This window comes from Doryrhamphus excisus, unplaced genomic scaffold, assembly GCF_037039965.1.
Source record: "Doryrhamphus excisus strain RoL-2023G ecotype Guam unplaced genomic scaffold, RoL_Dexc_Guam_v1.1 HiC_scaffold_100, whole genome shotgun sequence".
Lineage (NCBI taxonomy): Eukaryota > Metazoa > Chordata > Actinopteri > Syngnathiformes > Syngnathidae > Doryrhamphus > Doryrhamphus excisus.
In genome coordinates, this window is record NW_027621860.1 from 4,000 (window position 1) to 20,908 (window position 16,909).

Consider the following 16,909-nt stretch of genomic DNA (forward strand, 5'->3'; position numbering starts at 1 on the left):
GGATCAGAGCAATGGCTTTTATTTGCCCGACTATCGAGGCCGGTTCTTGCGCGGCGTCACCGCCGGTGCAACCCGCCAGTGGGGCGATGGCGAGAAAAGCTTCGATCCCGATAGTGACTCGCGCCAAGCCATGAACAGTGGCGGTAATGCCAAGAATCTTGTGGGTTCAGTGCAGGATGATGCGCTCGAAGTACACGAGCACTATATTGCGCAGTTTTCCGAAACGGCTGCGATTTCCAGTGCACCTTCAGGGCCGGGTACGCCGAGCAGTCCTTTGCCTGTCTCCAATCCAATGACGGCGCCGACTATGAGCACTCATGGATTGCAAACCACCGACCCGGTGGCGGAAACGCAATCCAATAGCTCCATTCCCAACATTGATGTGCTGACCTCGCGCGAGACTCGGCCGGTCAATATTTATGTCAATTATCTGATCTGCTATACCGCTAATGCGCATGATTTTTGGACTGTGCCTTTGGCCGATCCTATCGACACGGTTGATCCGTATCGAGTGATTGACGATCCGTATCGGGCACCTTCGCCGCTGATTGAGCGAAGTCGAGGTTTCAGACGCTTTTACCGGCATCGGAACCGATGAGTTCTCGGACAGGCTTCAAGTGCATGATCCACATGATATCGACGACTCAATATAGAGCGTGAAGAATCTCCCAAGATGACTGAGCTAGTTAAAACCATTCTGCACCCTTCGACAAAATCAGGGTGCTTGGATTTTTGGTCGAATTTTAAATTTGGATCATGTATTGGTGAGCACGGCAGTCGTGCAGCTCAACCAATCCTCCTGGCATATCGTCACGGTCGCCACGGGTTTGAAACGGCTGTAAAAAAGTGCCCCGCCGCCTTCACAATTTCGCCGCCTCTTTCGTCTATCTGAGTAAGTGCAGATAAACATCCTGATCTGCTAACAACGAAGAATGAGGACGAAAAAGATGCCGTTGAACTACACCTATTTCAACAAAGTCGAAGAAAGCAGCGCGAGTCGAGCGTGCTTTGTTTTTCTGAAAAATGATCTGGACACCGCTGCATTGCGTGATTGCAAAAGCAGCAAAAACAAATCGCATGGAGATGACGGCGATGCAACCAATACCAACAACAATGCGTCCACGGGGTTTAACTACCGCAGTTATTTGTACCTGAACCCCTCTTCTGGCAGTCAGACAGGCTTTAGCGTTGACCAACGCCAAGTCTGGGTGATTGCCAGCGTCAGCGCTGCCACGGATGGCGATATTGTCGGAATACGTAGCGAACTGACCAAGGTTTATCCGGGGCGGATTTATTTGGTTTATCTCGAAAAGTCCGACAGCGACGATAGGCCGAAGGTGTTGATTAAGCCAGTTAGCGCACCCAATGCGGCGTGCAAGGCAACCGAGAGTTTGGATAACGCAACCATTGCCCTGGTCAATACTGACAACAGCAGCGCCAATGCCACCTTCACCCTAGAGTGGTTTATGGGTGCGAGATCAAATAATGACCATTGGCCGAACCCTTGCTTCGCTGATTGGTATGCACAGCGCAAGCCCACCGATCCGCCACTGCTACTGCCTTTGGCGGTGGGACAGGTTACAGGTTTGGCGGCGGAGAAAATGGCAGTGACCAAGTTCAGCAATATAACCTGCTATCTGCCCGAAGATGCCGAAGAGGTCAGCCATAAGCAACAGTGTTTGTTTAGCGCCGCTGAGGTTGACAAAGCCGTCACTTACACCCCGCCCAGAACCGCCACCGAGGTCACGGTTACCTTTAGCGCCGATGCACAAAAAAGTGAAGGCGGAAAAATCACCACGGCTGCCGGTTGCAAGCAAGCAAAACTCGGCAGCAGCAATGATAGGCGCTGGTTCTGCTTCAACCCAGAAGAACTGAAGTCATCGCCTTGAGTGTTTTTTGCCAGTGCTCGTGACCATCGACCCGCATCACGAGTGCTGGCACTAACGTTCATGCGGGTCGCAGTGCAACAATTACAAGGAGCTACTCCATGGCAAGCGCAACAACCAAGTTCAACGTCAACTTTCAAGTGGACTCGATGGAAGGCAAAACCGTTTTGGTATTTCTCAAACCTCAAAATCCACAACGAAACTACAAAATCCACGCTTGGCAGGTCTTGACCGGCTCAGCAAATTCTGTAGAGACCTTTGAATACGCAACCACCATTACCACCAATGTCACCAGCACGGGGGTCAATGACAATACCATCATCTCCAATACAGAAGAGGTCAGTCCCGGTCAGATGTATTCGGCGACCAGTCCAAGCGGTTTGTCGCCGCACCTGGATTTAGCGCCCACGTCTCTGGCTTTGGATAAGCTCACGCCCGAGCAATGCGGCGTGATCAATCAGACCAATCCGTTTATTCAGTTCGATTCCAACTGGTATGTGAACGGCAAGCCGGTGGTCACCATGCCCAAGGTCGATGCCAATATGACCTGTTCGTTTGAATATATGCCGAACTTCTATTTTATGGTCGCAGCGCCGCCGTTGGTGGGCCAAACCTATATCGTGCAGAACTTCTCCGATATGACCAAATACCAGATGCCGATTACGGCCACTGAGGTCAATGTCAACTTGACGCGCAGCCAAGGTCTTTGGAATTTCGCGTTCTCTGAAACTTCGGGTAGCTAAGGCAACTCGCTCGGGCCGGTCAGCCGTTGACCGGCCTCTCACACAGAATTCTGAACTAAAGGAGGCCGTCAAATGAACGGGTTACGTTTTTTTGTCATGATGAGTGAACAGGAGACCGAGGGGAAGTCCATGCAAGTGTTTTTGCGTCCGGTCGCACCGAGTGAGAATAGTTCAATTCATGCGTGGCAGGAAATCCGCGCCTCCAGCAACGCCGTGAGCATGTTTGACTACCGCAATGAGATCACAGTGCGGGTGATCAGCGAGGGTCAGCGAATCGGTTCAAAAATCTATTCGCCGTCCAAGCGCATTGTGCCCGGTCAACTGCTGCTGGCCAAGCGCACGTTTCAAACCTCGCCTTATCTGGAGCAAAGCCCAGGCTCAATGTCTAAGCATTTTCTCTCGCTTAGCGAATGTGGAATCCAAAACCAGACCTCACCCTATACCCAGTTGGATGTACAGTGGCTTGTCGGCGACTCACCGGTGACCACGATGCGTTATGTAGACTGGGGCATGACATCGGCGTTTCAGTACGAGACGAGCTTCTATTTTCGTATCGCATCGCCGCTGATCAGCACCGAGTCTTTCTCATTGACGGGCTTTGGCGAGCTGGTTTCCTTTAAGCCGCCGACGTGGGCCGCCTGCGTGGTGGTTTTGGTCAAACGCGAAATGGGACGGTGGGTGTTCCGCTTTAATCCATTGCAGGCAATTCCCGATATATCAAATATGCCTCTGAGTATGAGTATGAATGATGCGGAACTTCGTATTCAGGGTTTGGGCTGAGGGTGCGATTTTTCGGATAGACTGTGAGCCAGAGGGAGAGGGGACAAGGCTGAGAGAGAGTTGACTCGGTGAAATAGGTCGTTTATTCTTCCTGTACTCTTGATACAGGCACGACTAAGAGGCGACCCAATGTCTGAAATTGTCATCCGGTACCACAAAACCGCTGCCGGTGAGTTCGTCCTCGGTTCCTATTGCGGGCAGGTGTGCCTAGTCGATTTCAAAGAAGCGTACGGGACGCGCTGATGCAAGTCTCGTATGGCAGTACATCGACCTATCTGCAACTGGTAAATCAGATTCACAATTCCAAGGTCATGCGCGCGGTTGCCAGTGCCAACGGCGCCAATGCACTGACAATCATCATTCCCTGTCACCGCATCATCGGCAGCAACGGAGAGTTAGTGGGTTACGGGGGTGGTCTGGATGTCAAAAAGCGACTACTGGCTCTGGAGAGTCAAAATACGGTTCAATCGCGTTTGCTTTACTCGGCTAATGCCATGTCAACATCTACCGTATGATGAAAAGAACAAAGATATGTTAGTGTCTTTCGGCTTTGAGGAGTTGTATTACTGGGAGTATATTCGCCCGCTGGTCAAAGAGTTGCAGAGTCAAGGTCATCAGATTCTGCTGATTACTCTGAAAAAAAATGAGCATCATCCGTTGCTCGCGCACATTCGCTCGCGCAATATTCTGGTTCAGTGTGTGCCCAACAATACCATTCAGATAAATACTGACGAAATCTCTACTCACTTCGTCTGTAATTATTTGCATGTACCCAATGCATTGAATGTTCACATTAGCCACGGTCAGTCACTTAAGGTACTGGACTCCGAGTTAAATACACCCTTTACCCATATCAGAATAGCCGGCTCCCGCTTTCGTCACGAGTCATTTATGGCGCAAAAGAAATACGGTATGTTGCATTTTCGCAACCCCGGAATGCCAATCTGCGATCAATATATGGACTCCGCAGAGGTCGATTTCATATTCTTGGGCAATATTCTCAAAATGGACAATTGCTACACGCGAGATTATGAGACATACCAATGGGATACACCGTTGACCAAGGTGCTGTTTGCTCCCACATTTTCGCCCGTGTACAGTCTTGATTTGATTCAGCAACTAAGCCGTTTGAGTCACTTTTCGGTATCGATCAAACCGCACTATTTCTTTCGCCAGACTCACGATCTGGACAGCGTTCAAGGTATCAGGATTGTGGACGAAGAGCTGTTGCCCGCGATAGTGGCGTCAGACATAGTTGTCAGCGATAAGTCATCTGTGTTATATGAATCAGCAATCCTTGGAAAAACGACCATTCGAATAACGGACGAAGATCGACAAGTCGGTCATATTTTCAATGAATCGGCGGCACGAAGCGGCCAATATACCAATATGGCCGAGGCGCGCCACTGCGCACCCTTGTGGAATGAGATGACTATCGCGGAATTACTCTCTCTGGAGGACATTTCCGCGCTGCATCCACCATGTCCAAATTTACTGCAGGAGCAATTTCCCCACCGCGAAGCCGGAATCGCCAAACAATTGTGGAATGAAGTATGTAATCGGCGTGAGGCGTGAGTCATTGACGCTGTTCATCGATTCGTCCCTCCAATCGCTACCGGTTCCCGCTCATCCCACCGATAGTCCATGATGGTGATTTCTGCGTATGTATGATCGATCAAAAACAACACCCAACTCAACGGGCGACAGTCCTCACTTGGGGATTATTCTCGCCGCTGGCATCGGATCACGACTGCGACCGATCACCCAGTCCGTGCCCAAGGCGCTGGTAAATACTGCCGGCAAACCAATTATCGAATACCAATTTGAGGCTTACCGGCGCGCGAACATTCGCAGGCTGATCATTGTTGTGGGCTATGAAAGCGACAAGATCAGGGAGTATTGCAAACACATCAAGGATCTAGAGATCACCATTGTCGAGAACATGGACTACGAAAACACCAACAATATGTACTCGTTCTATTTAGCCAGTGAACACATTGGTGGTCGTCCATTTGTCTTGAACAATGCCGATGTGGCGCTTGATCCGAACATATTGGCCGATTTAATGTCCACGACTACCTCAAGCGCGGTGGCAATCGATTCGTCAGTGTTTAATGATGAATCCATGAAAATTGTTGTCAACCAAGAGGGCTACATCTGTGACATAGCCAAAACGATTCCCGCCGAACTTTCGGCTGGTTGTTCAATAGATTTTTACCGATTTACCGCAGTAGATGGCACGCAATTCATCGACCATGTCCGCCACATTATCGAAGATGAAAGTAATCTGAAAAGCTGGACTGAGGTTGCGCTGCAGGATGCTTTTAGCAAGCAGCTTCTGAAGTTCCGCCCTTTCGACATTGGGGGGAGAACCTGGCACGAGATTGATGATTATCACGACCTCTCATGTTCAGATCGGAAATTCGGCAATATAGATCACGCGCTCGCGTCACTCAAGGTGATTTTCTTTGATCTCGATGGTACGATTTTCATTGGAAATTCTCCTATTCCCGGCGCCATTGAAACCATCAATCGCCTGAGAGAATCCGCAAAGAGAATATTTCTGCTGTCCAACAACTCCTCTAGAAGCGCTGAGGACTATGTGTGCAAGCTCAAGGATATGGGTCTTGAAGTGGATAAGGAAGAGATTATCCTCTCCACAGATATTCTGATCAGATATCTGGAGAGAAACACAGTCAGGGCAGTACATGTATTGGGTACCGAAAGTTTGAAACAATCGTTGGTCGCTTCTGGGTTCGATGTTAACTCTGCTGAACCCGAATACGTAGTGCTGAGCTATGACACTGAGTTGGACTATCAGAAACTGATCGACGCGTGCGCCCATATCAATAGTGGCGTTGATATCATCGCAACACATAGCGATGTATTTTGTCCCTCTGTACACGGTCCGATCCCCGACGTGGGGGCGATTATGGCGATGATTGAGGTTACAACCGGGAAAAAACCCATCAAGATTTTTGGCAAGCCCAACGGCGAGATGGTTCGCTATACCCTAGAGGATCTGTCGGTTGCAGCCAATGAAGCCCTTATGGTCGGCGACCGACTGGATACTGATATGAAAATGGCGGAGTCAGTTGGTATCCATAGCTTGCTGGTATTGTCCGGCGCCACTTCCAGACATATGGTGCAGGACTCCGAAATTCAGCCGGACTACATCCTAGACTCCGTGGCTCAGATTCTGTCGTCCGATTAGATACGAAGCCCTGGACTGTGAGAATACGACATAAACCAACCACCTCCATCGCTTCCTTTATGAACTGAGTGTCATTGCGGATTGTGTGGATCACGCTGTAGACAAAAATTGAGCTTATATGGTTCGCCCCCATTTGCAAGAAGAAAAATACTATCGTAGCTCAATAGAATGGTTGCAGCCTTTAAGTCAGTGACCTGTGCCAGCATGCAATGTGCGCATAGAGCGACACACCTGTCGACCAGCCTTCAAACCGCTAATGCAGCGAGGGCGATTGCCCAATCCTATTTGGTCAAAGTCGGCGATTGCAGCCAAATACTGGATGTGGACGGGCGAGAATGCACCGATTTTCAGTGTTTCGTAAGCGCAGCTAAATCGACCTACTATTCAAGCGCACCACTCGCGTCAACACTGCCAATGTTCTCTCATGAGGTTGCGCTATGAGGCCTTCTAATTGACCCAATTTTTACAAAGTTCCATTCGCGATTTTTCTGCTCAGTGGCAGCAATACAATGCTCTGGGCTGGTACCGTTTTGCGAGTGATGAGCAATTGTTGCCATGGGTATCAGCGGTCAGATCTTGCGCGTTGGATATCGTGGAGGCGAGCGAGCATCGACAGTGGTTTCGCTACCAAAACACTTGGTTTGCCGGGGTGAATGTGCTTGGCAATAAGCGCGATGGCACGGTGGCGGGGGTTCCTCTGGTCGGTGATGCGGTGCAATTTATTCGTAAGCGGCAACTGTTGTCGCCACTTGAGTGGGATGCGGCGCAGCTCTCGGCGTGCTACCCGGGTTATCCCAAGCCTTCCGCACTAGAGTCGGAGGCGGCGTTTCGCTATCGCTTGAATCGGGATGCAGCACATATTGACGGGATTCATCCGGTGGGTGATCAGCGGCGGCGGTTTTTGCGCGAGGCTCATTCGTTTGTGCTGGGTATTGTGCTGACGGATCATTCCGAGGGCGCCGCGCCTTTGGTGGTGTGGGAGGGTTCGCATCGCTTGGTTCAGTCGGCGTTGATTGAGCATTTTCGCGGTGTGTCGCCGGATCGTCTGGATCAACAGGAGATCACCGAGTTCTATCAGGGTTTGCGCAAGGAGCTATTCACATCCTGCAAGCGCGTCGCGATTCATACTCGTCCCGGTGAAGCCTATATTTTGCATCGCATGGCATTGCACGGTATGGCGCCTTGGACAGATGGCGCGTGGGGTGATCCAGTTCTTGGTCGAATGATTGCTTATTTTAGACCGCCGATGGAGAGCTTTGAACGTTGGTTGCATGATAACTAACACATAGCCCACATGATATTGACGACTCAACCACGATGGCTGAGCGTGTCGAAGCCATTCGGCACCCTTCGACTAGCTCAGTGTACCTAGGCTTGGGGTAGCGCCTCATCACTTTTTGCCTATGCTTGAATTCGTCGTTTTACGTACGTACGTGCTTTGTGAACCAGTGACGCCGAGATTCGGTGCTAAAATCGATCACCATGTTCGAGCTATTTTCCTCAAGACGTTCAAAATCAGCGCCGCGCACCGCTTTGTATTTGCCGGGTGGCGGCGCGCGCAATGCTTACCAGATTGGCGTGCTTAAAGCGTTGGCCGAGTGCGAACTGGGTGCTGCCAATCCCTTCGATATTTACTCTGGCAGTTCGGCGGGTGCGCTCAATGCTGCGGTGCTGTCGACCCATGCCGATAATTTTCGGCAGGCGGTTGAGCGTGCGCAAGAGCTCTGGTGCGAATTGTCGATTGATCAGGTGTTCAGCAGTTTGCCGCTCAATACTATGTATCGCTTTTTTCGTCCGGCCAAAGAAGGTGAGACCATCAACGCTTTGCTCGATAACTCGCCGCTGCGCGAGCTGATAGGGCGTGTATTTGACGGTGCCAAGGTGGCGCGCAATATTCAAAGCGGCTGTTTGTATGGCCTTGGTGTATCGGTGTCGTCCTACCGAACGGGTCACAGTGTAACCTTTTTTGATGGTCATCCCGATATTCAGCCGTGGCGTCGGCGAACGCGCTTGGGGATTCGAAGCCCGGTCACGGTTGACCATTTGATGGCTTCGTCGGCGATTCCGATGATTTTTCCGGCGATCGAGATCGCGGGCGAGTATTACGGCGATGGTTCGATGCGGCAGGATTTGCCCTTGAGCACTGCGATCAAAATGGGTGCAAATCGGATTGTTACGATTTCGGTCTCTGGGATGCAGGTGGCTTCTACGCCCGGTGTCCCGACGGTCGGGACACTGACCGCGCATATGTTTGATGCAATGATGACCGAGAAGGTCGAACTCGACTATGACCATTTGCAGCAGATCAATGCCGTTGTCGGGCAGCGCGGCAAGGTCTATGACAACAACTGCAATTTGCTCAAGCCCATCGAAACGCTGCACATCAGTCCCAGCCGACCCTTGGACGAATGGGTGCCTCGTGATATCGAAGTATTTAGCGGCTCGCTCGGCACCGCGTTGAGATTTCTGGGTGTGGGCAGCAAGGACGGCAATGGTATTTCCAGCTATTTGATGTTCGATGCCAGAATGACTCAGCCCCTGTTTGAACTTGGTTATAAAGATGGCTGTGATCGGCGCGATGAGATTCTGGCCTTTGTCAAAGCGGGGGCAGCGTGAGTTTGCGCGAGCTCGACATAGAGCTGCCTCATCTTCGACTGCGTGCGCTGCAACGCACGGGTTCGGGCGAGAGGATATTGGCGGTGCATGGTTGGCTCGACAATGCGGCGAGCTTTATCCCATTGATGGCGCATCTGGATGCGCAGGTGGTGGCGTTGGATCTGCCCGGTTGTGGTCTTTCCCAGCACTACCCCGATGGCTATCGTTACCATTTTGGCGATATGGCGCAGTTGATCGTACAGGTCAGCAAAGCGCTGGGATGGGATCATTACACCTATATGGGGCATTCTTTGGGTGCCAATCTTGGGCCTTGGGTCTGGGCTTGTGCGCCGCCGATGCTGCGAAATCTGATAATGATCGAAGGCACCGGGCCGGTTAGCGAATCCGAGTCGATGCTTGTTGAGCGGCTGGCCAAGGCGCAGCGATATTTTCGCCCGCGCTCGGAACTCAAACGACTCTATAGCTCAGTAGATAGCGCGGTCGAAGCGCGTTTGAAGGCGACGGGTATGGATGAGCGCTACGCGCGCTTGATTATCGAACGCAATCTGGAGCCCGCACCGGGCGGCTGGCAATGGCGTTCCGATGCAAAATGGCGCTGGCCGAGCATGAGTTATTTTTCTGAATCACAGGTGTTGGCGGTGCTAGCGGCGGTCGATTGCCCGAGCTTGTGGCTGATCGCCAAAGACGGATTATTTAACCAGTCGAGCCATGCTCAACGCGTGCTTGAGCTACGCGCCCAGCAATTGCACGATCTCACGCAGATAGAGCTCTACGGCGATCATCATCTACATATGCCTAATGCCCAAGCTTGCGCGCAAAGTATTGAGCATTGGCTAGCAAGACAAGATAATAGCCAGTAGTCGTTGAGACCCTTCGTTCAGCCTATTATCCCGCACTTACTTCCCCTTTGGAATTTCCTATGCAACCACAAGCGACCCCCATTAAAACCATTGTCCAGGCCGATAATGCGTTCACCACCCCTGTCACGGTTCAAGGCTGGGTGCGGACCCGCCGCGACTCAAAAGCTGGGGTGTCGTTTTTCGCGCTCTCCGATGGCTCGTGCTTTGCGACCTTGCAAGTGGTGGCGCCAGAGACTCTACCCAACTACGCTGCGTTGCAGAAGACCGGAGCGGGGGCGGCAATACGAGCTAGAGGCGCGGTGGTTCAGTTCGAAGGCAAGGGTCAAGGGGTGGAGATTTTGGCCGAGCACATCGACATCATCGGCACGGTGGACAATCCCGAACACTATCCGATTCAGCCTAAGCGCCACAGTATGGAGTTTTTGCGCGAAGTCGCACATTTGCGACCACGTACCAATACCTTTGCCGCCGTGGCGAGGGTTCGCAACAGCCTAGCGGCCAGTGTGCATCGTTTCTTTCAGGAACAAGGATTTTACTGGGTGCACACACCACTGATCACCGCAGCCGATGCGGAAGGCGCCGGTGAATTGTTTAGAGTATCGACGCTGGATATTGCAAACCCACCACGCGACGCTCAAGGCGAAGTGGACTTCACCAAGGATTTCTTCGGACGCGAGGCCTATTTGACGGTATCGGGGCAACTCAATGTCGAAGCCTATTGCCTGGCGCTGTCAAAGGTCTACACCTTCGGCCCCACCTTTCGCGCCGAAAACTCCAATACCAGCCGACACCTAGCCGAGTTTTGGATGATTGAGCCCGAGATCGCATTCGCCGATCTGGATGATCTAGCGACCTTGAGTGAGCAATTGCTCAAAGCGACACTGGGCGATTTGCTCGATGAGCGTGCGGACGATATGGCCTTTTTCGCCCAGCATATCGACAAGGGCTGCATTGACCGACTGCAACACTTTATCGGCGCCGAGTTTGAACGCATGGACTACGACGATGCAATAGCGATTCTTAAACGCTCCGGCAGGATTTTGAGTTTCCGGTTGAATGGGGGATAGATTTGCAAAGCGAACACGAACGCTGGCTGGTGGAACAACACATCGGTCGCCCGGCCATCGTGCAGAACTACCCCAAAGATATCAAAGCCTTCTATATGCGCCTAAACGACGACGAGCGCACCGTGGCAGCCATGGACGTGCTCGCCCCCGGTATCGGCGAGATCATCGGCGGTTCACAACGCGAAGAACGACTCAACGTACTCGACCAACGCATGCAGGAAGTCGGCATCGAAGCCGAAGGCTTGGACTGGTACCGCGACCTACGCCGCTATGGCTCAGTACCTCATGCCGGCTTTGGCCTCGGCTTCGAACGCCTGATCGCCTACGCCACCGGAATGAGCAATGTGCGCGATGTTATACCCTTTCCGCGCACGCCCAAGCAGGCGGCGTTTTGAGGCGGTGTGTTTGCTGTTGGTGCGAGTCGAGTGCTGGCTGAAGTCGAAGCGTGAAAACCAGAGGCGGGCGGGGCGTGATGCTCACGGGGTCTTAGGGCAGTCCTAACTGCACTCAGCGTTTTTACGTCCGACCACGGTAAAAATGTATACAATCACTGATGGATTTATACAGGCAATCAATGTTATAACTTTGTTATTACATTCAGGGGTGCGCAATGAAAGCGACAATTACCAAAATAGGCAATTCCAGAGGCGTCATTATTCCAGCTCAGTTTTTGAGAGACTGTCAGTTCGATAGTGCGGTATCGATCAATGTACACAATAAAACAATCGTGATTTCCAAGCTTGATCAACCGCGCAGCGGCTGGAAAGAGGCATTTGCCAGTGCGTGTTCAGGCGATGAAACGCCACTTGTTGACGAGGCCTTAGCCAATGATTTCGATGACAGCGAATGGATATGGTGAACCGCTTTGACGTGTATTTGGTTTCACTTGATCCGGCTATGGGTTCAGAAATCAAAAAATCTCGTCCTTGTGTCGTCATTTCCCCCGACGAAATGAATCAAGCACTCCGCACCCTGATAATCGCGCCAATGACCTCAACCATCAAACATTATCCAACTCGGGTGCCTGTCTTTTTTCAAAATAAAAAAGGCGAGATCGTGCTCGATCAAATCCGCACAATAGACAAGCGACGACTTCATAAAAAGCTCGGTAATATTCATCCCAATACCGCTTCAAAGGTCATCAATCTTTTGAATGATATGTTTAGCTACTGAGATTTGACTTGGGTGCCGGACTCCCTGGGTTGGGTTTAAGTGGTTGACTACGGTGCTTTTCGCATCATGTAGTGCGCAGAGGCTACGAGCAGCCCTAGTCTAGACTTGCGGTCAGTTGCAGTAAGTGCGGCGAAATCCATAGTTGTTGAAATTCTTCGGGGCAGTTTGGCGATCCACAATGGTCGATCTGTTGAGTCGATACCTTGCCGGTTGTTCAGCAAAAATCGAGGGTCAAATAACTATGATGAAGTGAGTAGTTCGTAGGATTTTAAGCTGTGCATTGACGTAACTTCATCCGCTAAGTCTTGTCTATATTTGGAACATAGCATCTATAGCTTGGGCTTGAAAGATGCGATTACCGCTCAAGGCCATCTCTCACGTGCTCGTCTTCCGCACATTGAAGGTTTGAACTGGAAAAAGATCAACCTTGATATCTTCGGTTCAATGATTCAGGTGATCACCGACGAAAATGAGCGCGGTTCATTTAGATTGACCAGCATTCGGCCAATTTAGAAGTCTTGAATTGCACGATTTTTCCGGTGAAAATTGTACGGATGGCGTTAATTACTGCTTGGTTTCAGTGCGATGTGCTTCATCGAGGCTCAAATCAGAGGCGAAGTCGGCAGATATTGTGAATTCGAGTATTTGAAATCGGAGTGTAAATGGCATTCGAAAATGTCCTCACTTTATTGGCAGCTATTCCCGGCGAGTGTATCCATTAGCGATCTTCGCCGTAGATACCGTTAAACAGGCGAGCGACATTCTACCCCCAAGCAGCGGGCATTAGTGTAGCGTTGTCAGTTTCATAGATGCCAGCGGCATAGAGATTGACGTGTTCAAGGTGTTTATTCAGGCGCTGTTTGGCGTGGTTGGCTGATCGCTTGTCGTTCATGGCATAACCCTCTATAGTGTGAACCGGCGTGTGAGCGTGCGCAGTTGTCGTTGATTATGCAGTCTTCCAAAACGGGATCGCTCGGTATTACACCGGGTCGTCACCAGTGACCTTCTCGCCAACTGCAGACCACGCTTCCAAATCAGGTATAAAACACCAGTGGATGGTCGGTCTTTGTACGCTCACACCGCCATTATCCATAAACCAATAACTCACCCAGTTACTTTCGGATGTCCGCGCGGGCACCGGGCTGAAACGCTTCCAAGTAACTCTCTGTAGGTTATTGATTTATATGCATAAATTTTTTCACCATTTTTCACATTTCTATGCGAAGCGAGGATTCAGTTACTTCCCGATGTCCGCGCGGGCACCAGGCTGAAACGCTCCTAGCCCAAGTTCAGCACTTTTGGTGTAAATAGGCTATTTCTGACCTGATTTTCACCCCAAAAAATAATGTAAGCCATTGATTTAATTGGAAACGACATTTTGAAATCGTAATGTAGTGCCATGTTTTTATTTTAGTCTATTGACATTCCATTTTTTTACCTATACTCTCAGCGAATGTTTATTCGCCGCACTAAAACCTCTTCAAGCTCTAACGCTTCGCACTACACCTTCCGGTTGGTTAAAACCTATCGCGTAGCCGATAAGGTCAAGCAGAAAACCCTGCTCAATCTCGGCGCGCATTTTGATGTGGATCCAACCCTGTGGCCTGAGCTTTGTCAGTGCCTCGAACAGCGCCTAAGCCCTTACCCTGATGATCTTTTTGCTGAACAAACCGACTATGACGCTCACGTGCTGCAATGGGTCGAGCGCCTGCTGCCTCGGCTGCGCACGGCTGAGCGCATTGAGGCGGATGATGCCGCTTGGATCGAGACCGTTGATCTCAACAGCCAAAGCGACGAGCATTGCCGTACGGTGGGGCTTGAGCGCCTGTGCCTAGAAGGCATGCAGCAATTGGGTTTGGACACTTTACTCGAGCAGTTGCCCATCAAGGACAGCTATACACGCTTGGCGCAGGCCTTGATTGCAGCACGTATGATCGCTCCGGACAGTGAGCGTGCCACGTGTCGGTGGCTCGAGGAAGTCAGCGCACTGGATGAGTTGATCGGGTTTAAGGACAGTGACCTGAATCTGGATCGTCTCTATCGGGTCGGCGATGCGTTGTATGAGCACAAACAAACGATTGAGCAGCACCTGCAGAGCACGATCCGCGAGCTTTACGGTGGCGATGGCACCATTGTACTGTACGATCTGACCAATACATGGTTCTGCACCAATCACAAAGACAGTGAATTGGCTCAATTTGGACGTGGCAAGCAGCGTGGCAACAAAGATCCGCTGGTGACGCTGGGTCTATCGCTCAATGAGTTTGGATTTCCGTTACACAGTGAGTTTCTACCGGGCAATGTCAGCGAGCCCGGTACGCTCAAGCACGCCATTGAACAGCTTCAAAGCCCGTGCACGGGCCAAAGCAAACCCTTAGTGATCATGGACGCAGGCATTTGCACTAAAGCCAACAAAGCGTGGTTGACCGAGCAGGGCTATGACTATCTGACCATCGAGCGCAGCAAGCAGGACATTCCAGAGCGTCCAGAGGATGCATCGATAGAGAGCGCCCAGAGCGGCACCGTACGCACCTGGTGTGTCGCCCGTGATGAGGGCAGTGTGCATTTGGTGGTACACAGTCCCACGCGCGAGGCCAAGGAAACGGCGATGCGCGATAAAAAGCAACGCGAGTTTGAAGCAGAGCTCACGTATCTGCATGAGGGATTGACACAGCCACGGCGGATAAAGCGCGCCGAGAAAGTGCATCAGAAAATCGGTCGACTCAAGGAGAAGTACCGCTCGATTCAACGCGGCTACGATATCGAGGTTGAACTCAGTGACGATGGTCGCACCGTCAACGCGGTGCACTATCAGCGCAATGAGCACGACCAACAACGCCGTGAGCAACTGGGCAGCTATGTGCTCAGTAGTTCACGCACGGACTTGAGCCAAGACGCGTTGGTGCGCCTGTACTGGCAACTGACCGACATCGAAGCGACCTTCCGCAGCGTGAAGGCAGAGCTGGGAATGCGCCCGATTTATCATCAAAAGGATGATCGGATCAAAGCGCATATCTGGATCAGTTTGCTGGCCTACTATGTGGTTCATCATCTACGGTGTCAGCTCAAGGCCAGTCACCATCACGACAGTTGGAGTACGATCCGCAAAAGCATGGGACACCGAGTGCGCCTGACCACGCTCTATCGCAATGATAAGGAGCAGTGGGTTGGCTACCGACGAGATACCCCGGCGCAGGCCTATGAAACGGAGCTACGGCGAATACTGAAACTGCCCACCAGCACTTATCGGAGAAAAATCATTCAAACCAACAGAGTGTAGTGCCACTGGAAATAGAGCGTATTTTTAAGTCATTGATTTTATTTGGCTGATACGAATTCACTTCTTTAAAGTGCTGAACTTGGGCTAGTACTCAGTCTTACTGAAAATTTGGGATATCGGTCGTTGTTTAAGGTGGCTGAGCTTGTCGAAGCCATTGCACCATCCTTCGAGCATCCGGTGGTATTCAGAGTGGTGAAAGGTTCAGCGCTGGCTTCGACAAGCTCAGCTACCCTGAGCCACTCATAAAATCCCAAATTTTCAATGAGACTAAGCACTAGTACACAGTCCACATGAAATTGACGACTCTATATCCGCGTGATAGATCTAACAAGATGGCTGAGGTTTGTCTAAGCCATCCGGCACCATTCGATACACTCAGGGAACCTATTGGCCCGCCTTTTTAACATGGACTATGTACTAGTCTTACGGAACATGAAGTGCAACCTCCTCCTTCTTTTTTCTAAGTGTCGAGAATAAACTGTCTGTTCATATAATTAATGCGCGAACTGTCTGGATTGGAGCTAAGGCTTCTTGTTTTGTAAGGCTCTTGGCGGTGGGTAACGATCAAGCACTATGGGTTACAACTCGATAAACATCTCAATGATCTGTGCTGAAGTTCGATCTCAATCGCTGCTAAAATCCTCGCTTGGTATTTACAAGAGAGATTGGTAACAATGACGCGTTCGATTATCAGCACAGACCAGGCGCCCAGTGCGATTGGTGCTTATTCGCAGGCGGTTCGCGCGGGTGATACGGTGTATATTTCCGGACAGATTCCGCTTGATCCGCAGAGTATGCAAATGGTTGAGGGTGGGCTGCATGAGCAGGTACGCCGTTGTTTTAACAACGTCAAGGCGATTTGTGAGCAGGCGGGTGGCAGTTTGGAGCAGGTGGTTCGGGTTGGGATTTTTATGACTGATCTTAGTCAGTTTCCCGTGGTCAATGAGGTGCAGGCGGAGTTTTTTGATGAGCCTTATCCGGCTCGTGCCACCGTCGAAGTCTCGGCTTTGCCCAAGGGCGTGGCGGTCGAGATCGACGCGATTATGGTTCTTTCCTAAGTCTCTATCCTATGCGCACGCGGCTCAGTGATATCAAAGGTATTGGGCCTGCCGCTGCGGCAAAATTGGCGGCGTTGAATTTGCACTCGCTCAGCGACGTGCTGTTCTATCTTCCCAGTCGCTATCAAGATCGAAGTAGTTTGTACAGCCTTGCCACGGTGCGCTTTGGCACGGAGCTGCGTATTGCCGGCGAAATCATCGAGCAGCGGCTGAACTTTGGTCGCAAGCGCAG

General features: G+C 51.1%; 2 protein-coding genes across 2 annotated transcripts; both read left to right on the plus strand.

Moving 5' to 3' along the window:
- The first annotated feature begins 9,364 nt into the window (after nt 1–9,364).
- Nucleotides 9,365–11,561, plus strand: LOC144895233 (asparagine--tRNA ligase-like). The gene is given in 3 exon segments (XM_078788644.1): nt 9,365–10,058; nt 10,172–11,125; nt 11,128–11,561. Coding segments are annotated over 3 exon segments (2,082 nt in total).
- A 4,732-nt stretch (nt 11,562–16,293) lies between these two features.
- Nucleotides 16,294–16,677, plus strand: LOC144895234 (rutC family protein in vnfA 5'region-like). The gene is made up of 2 exons (XM_078788645.1): nt 16,294–16,446; nt 16,489–16,677. The coding sequence occupies exons 1-2, from the start codon at nt 16,294–16,296 to the stop codon at nt 16,675–16,677; spliced, it is 342 nt and encodes a 113-aa protein (XP_078644771.1).
- The last annotated feature ends 232 nt before the right edge of the window (nt 16,678–16,909 follow it).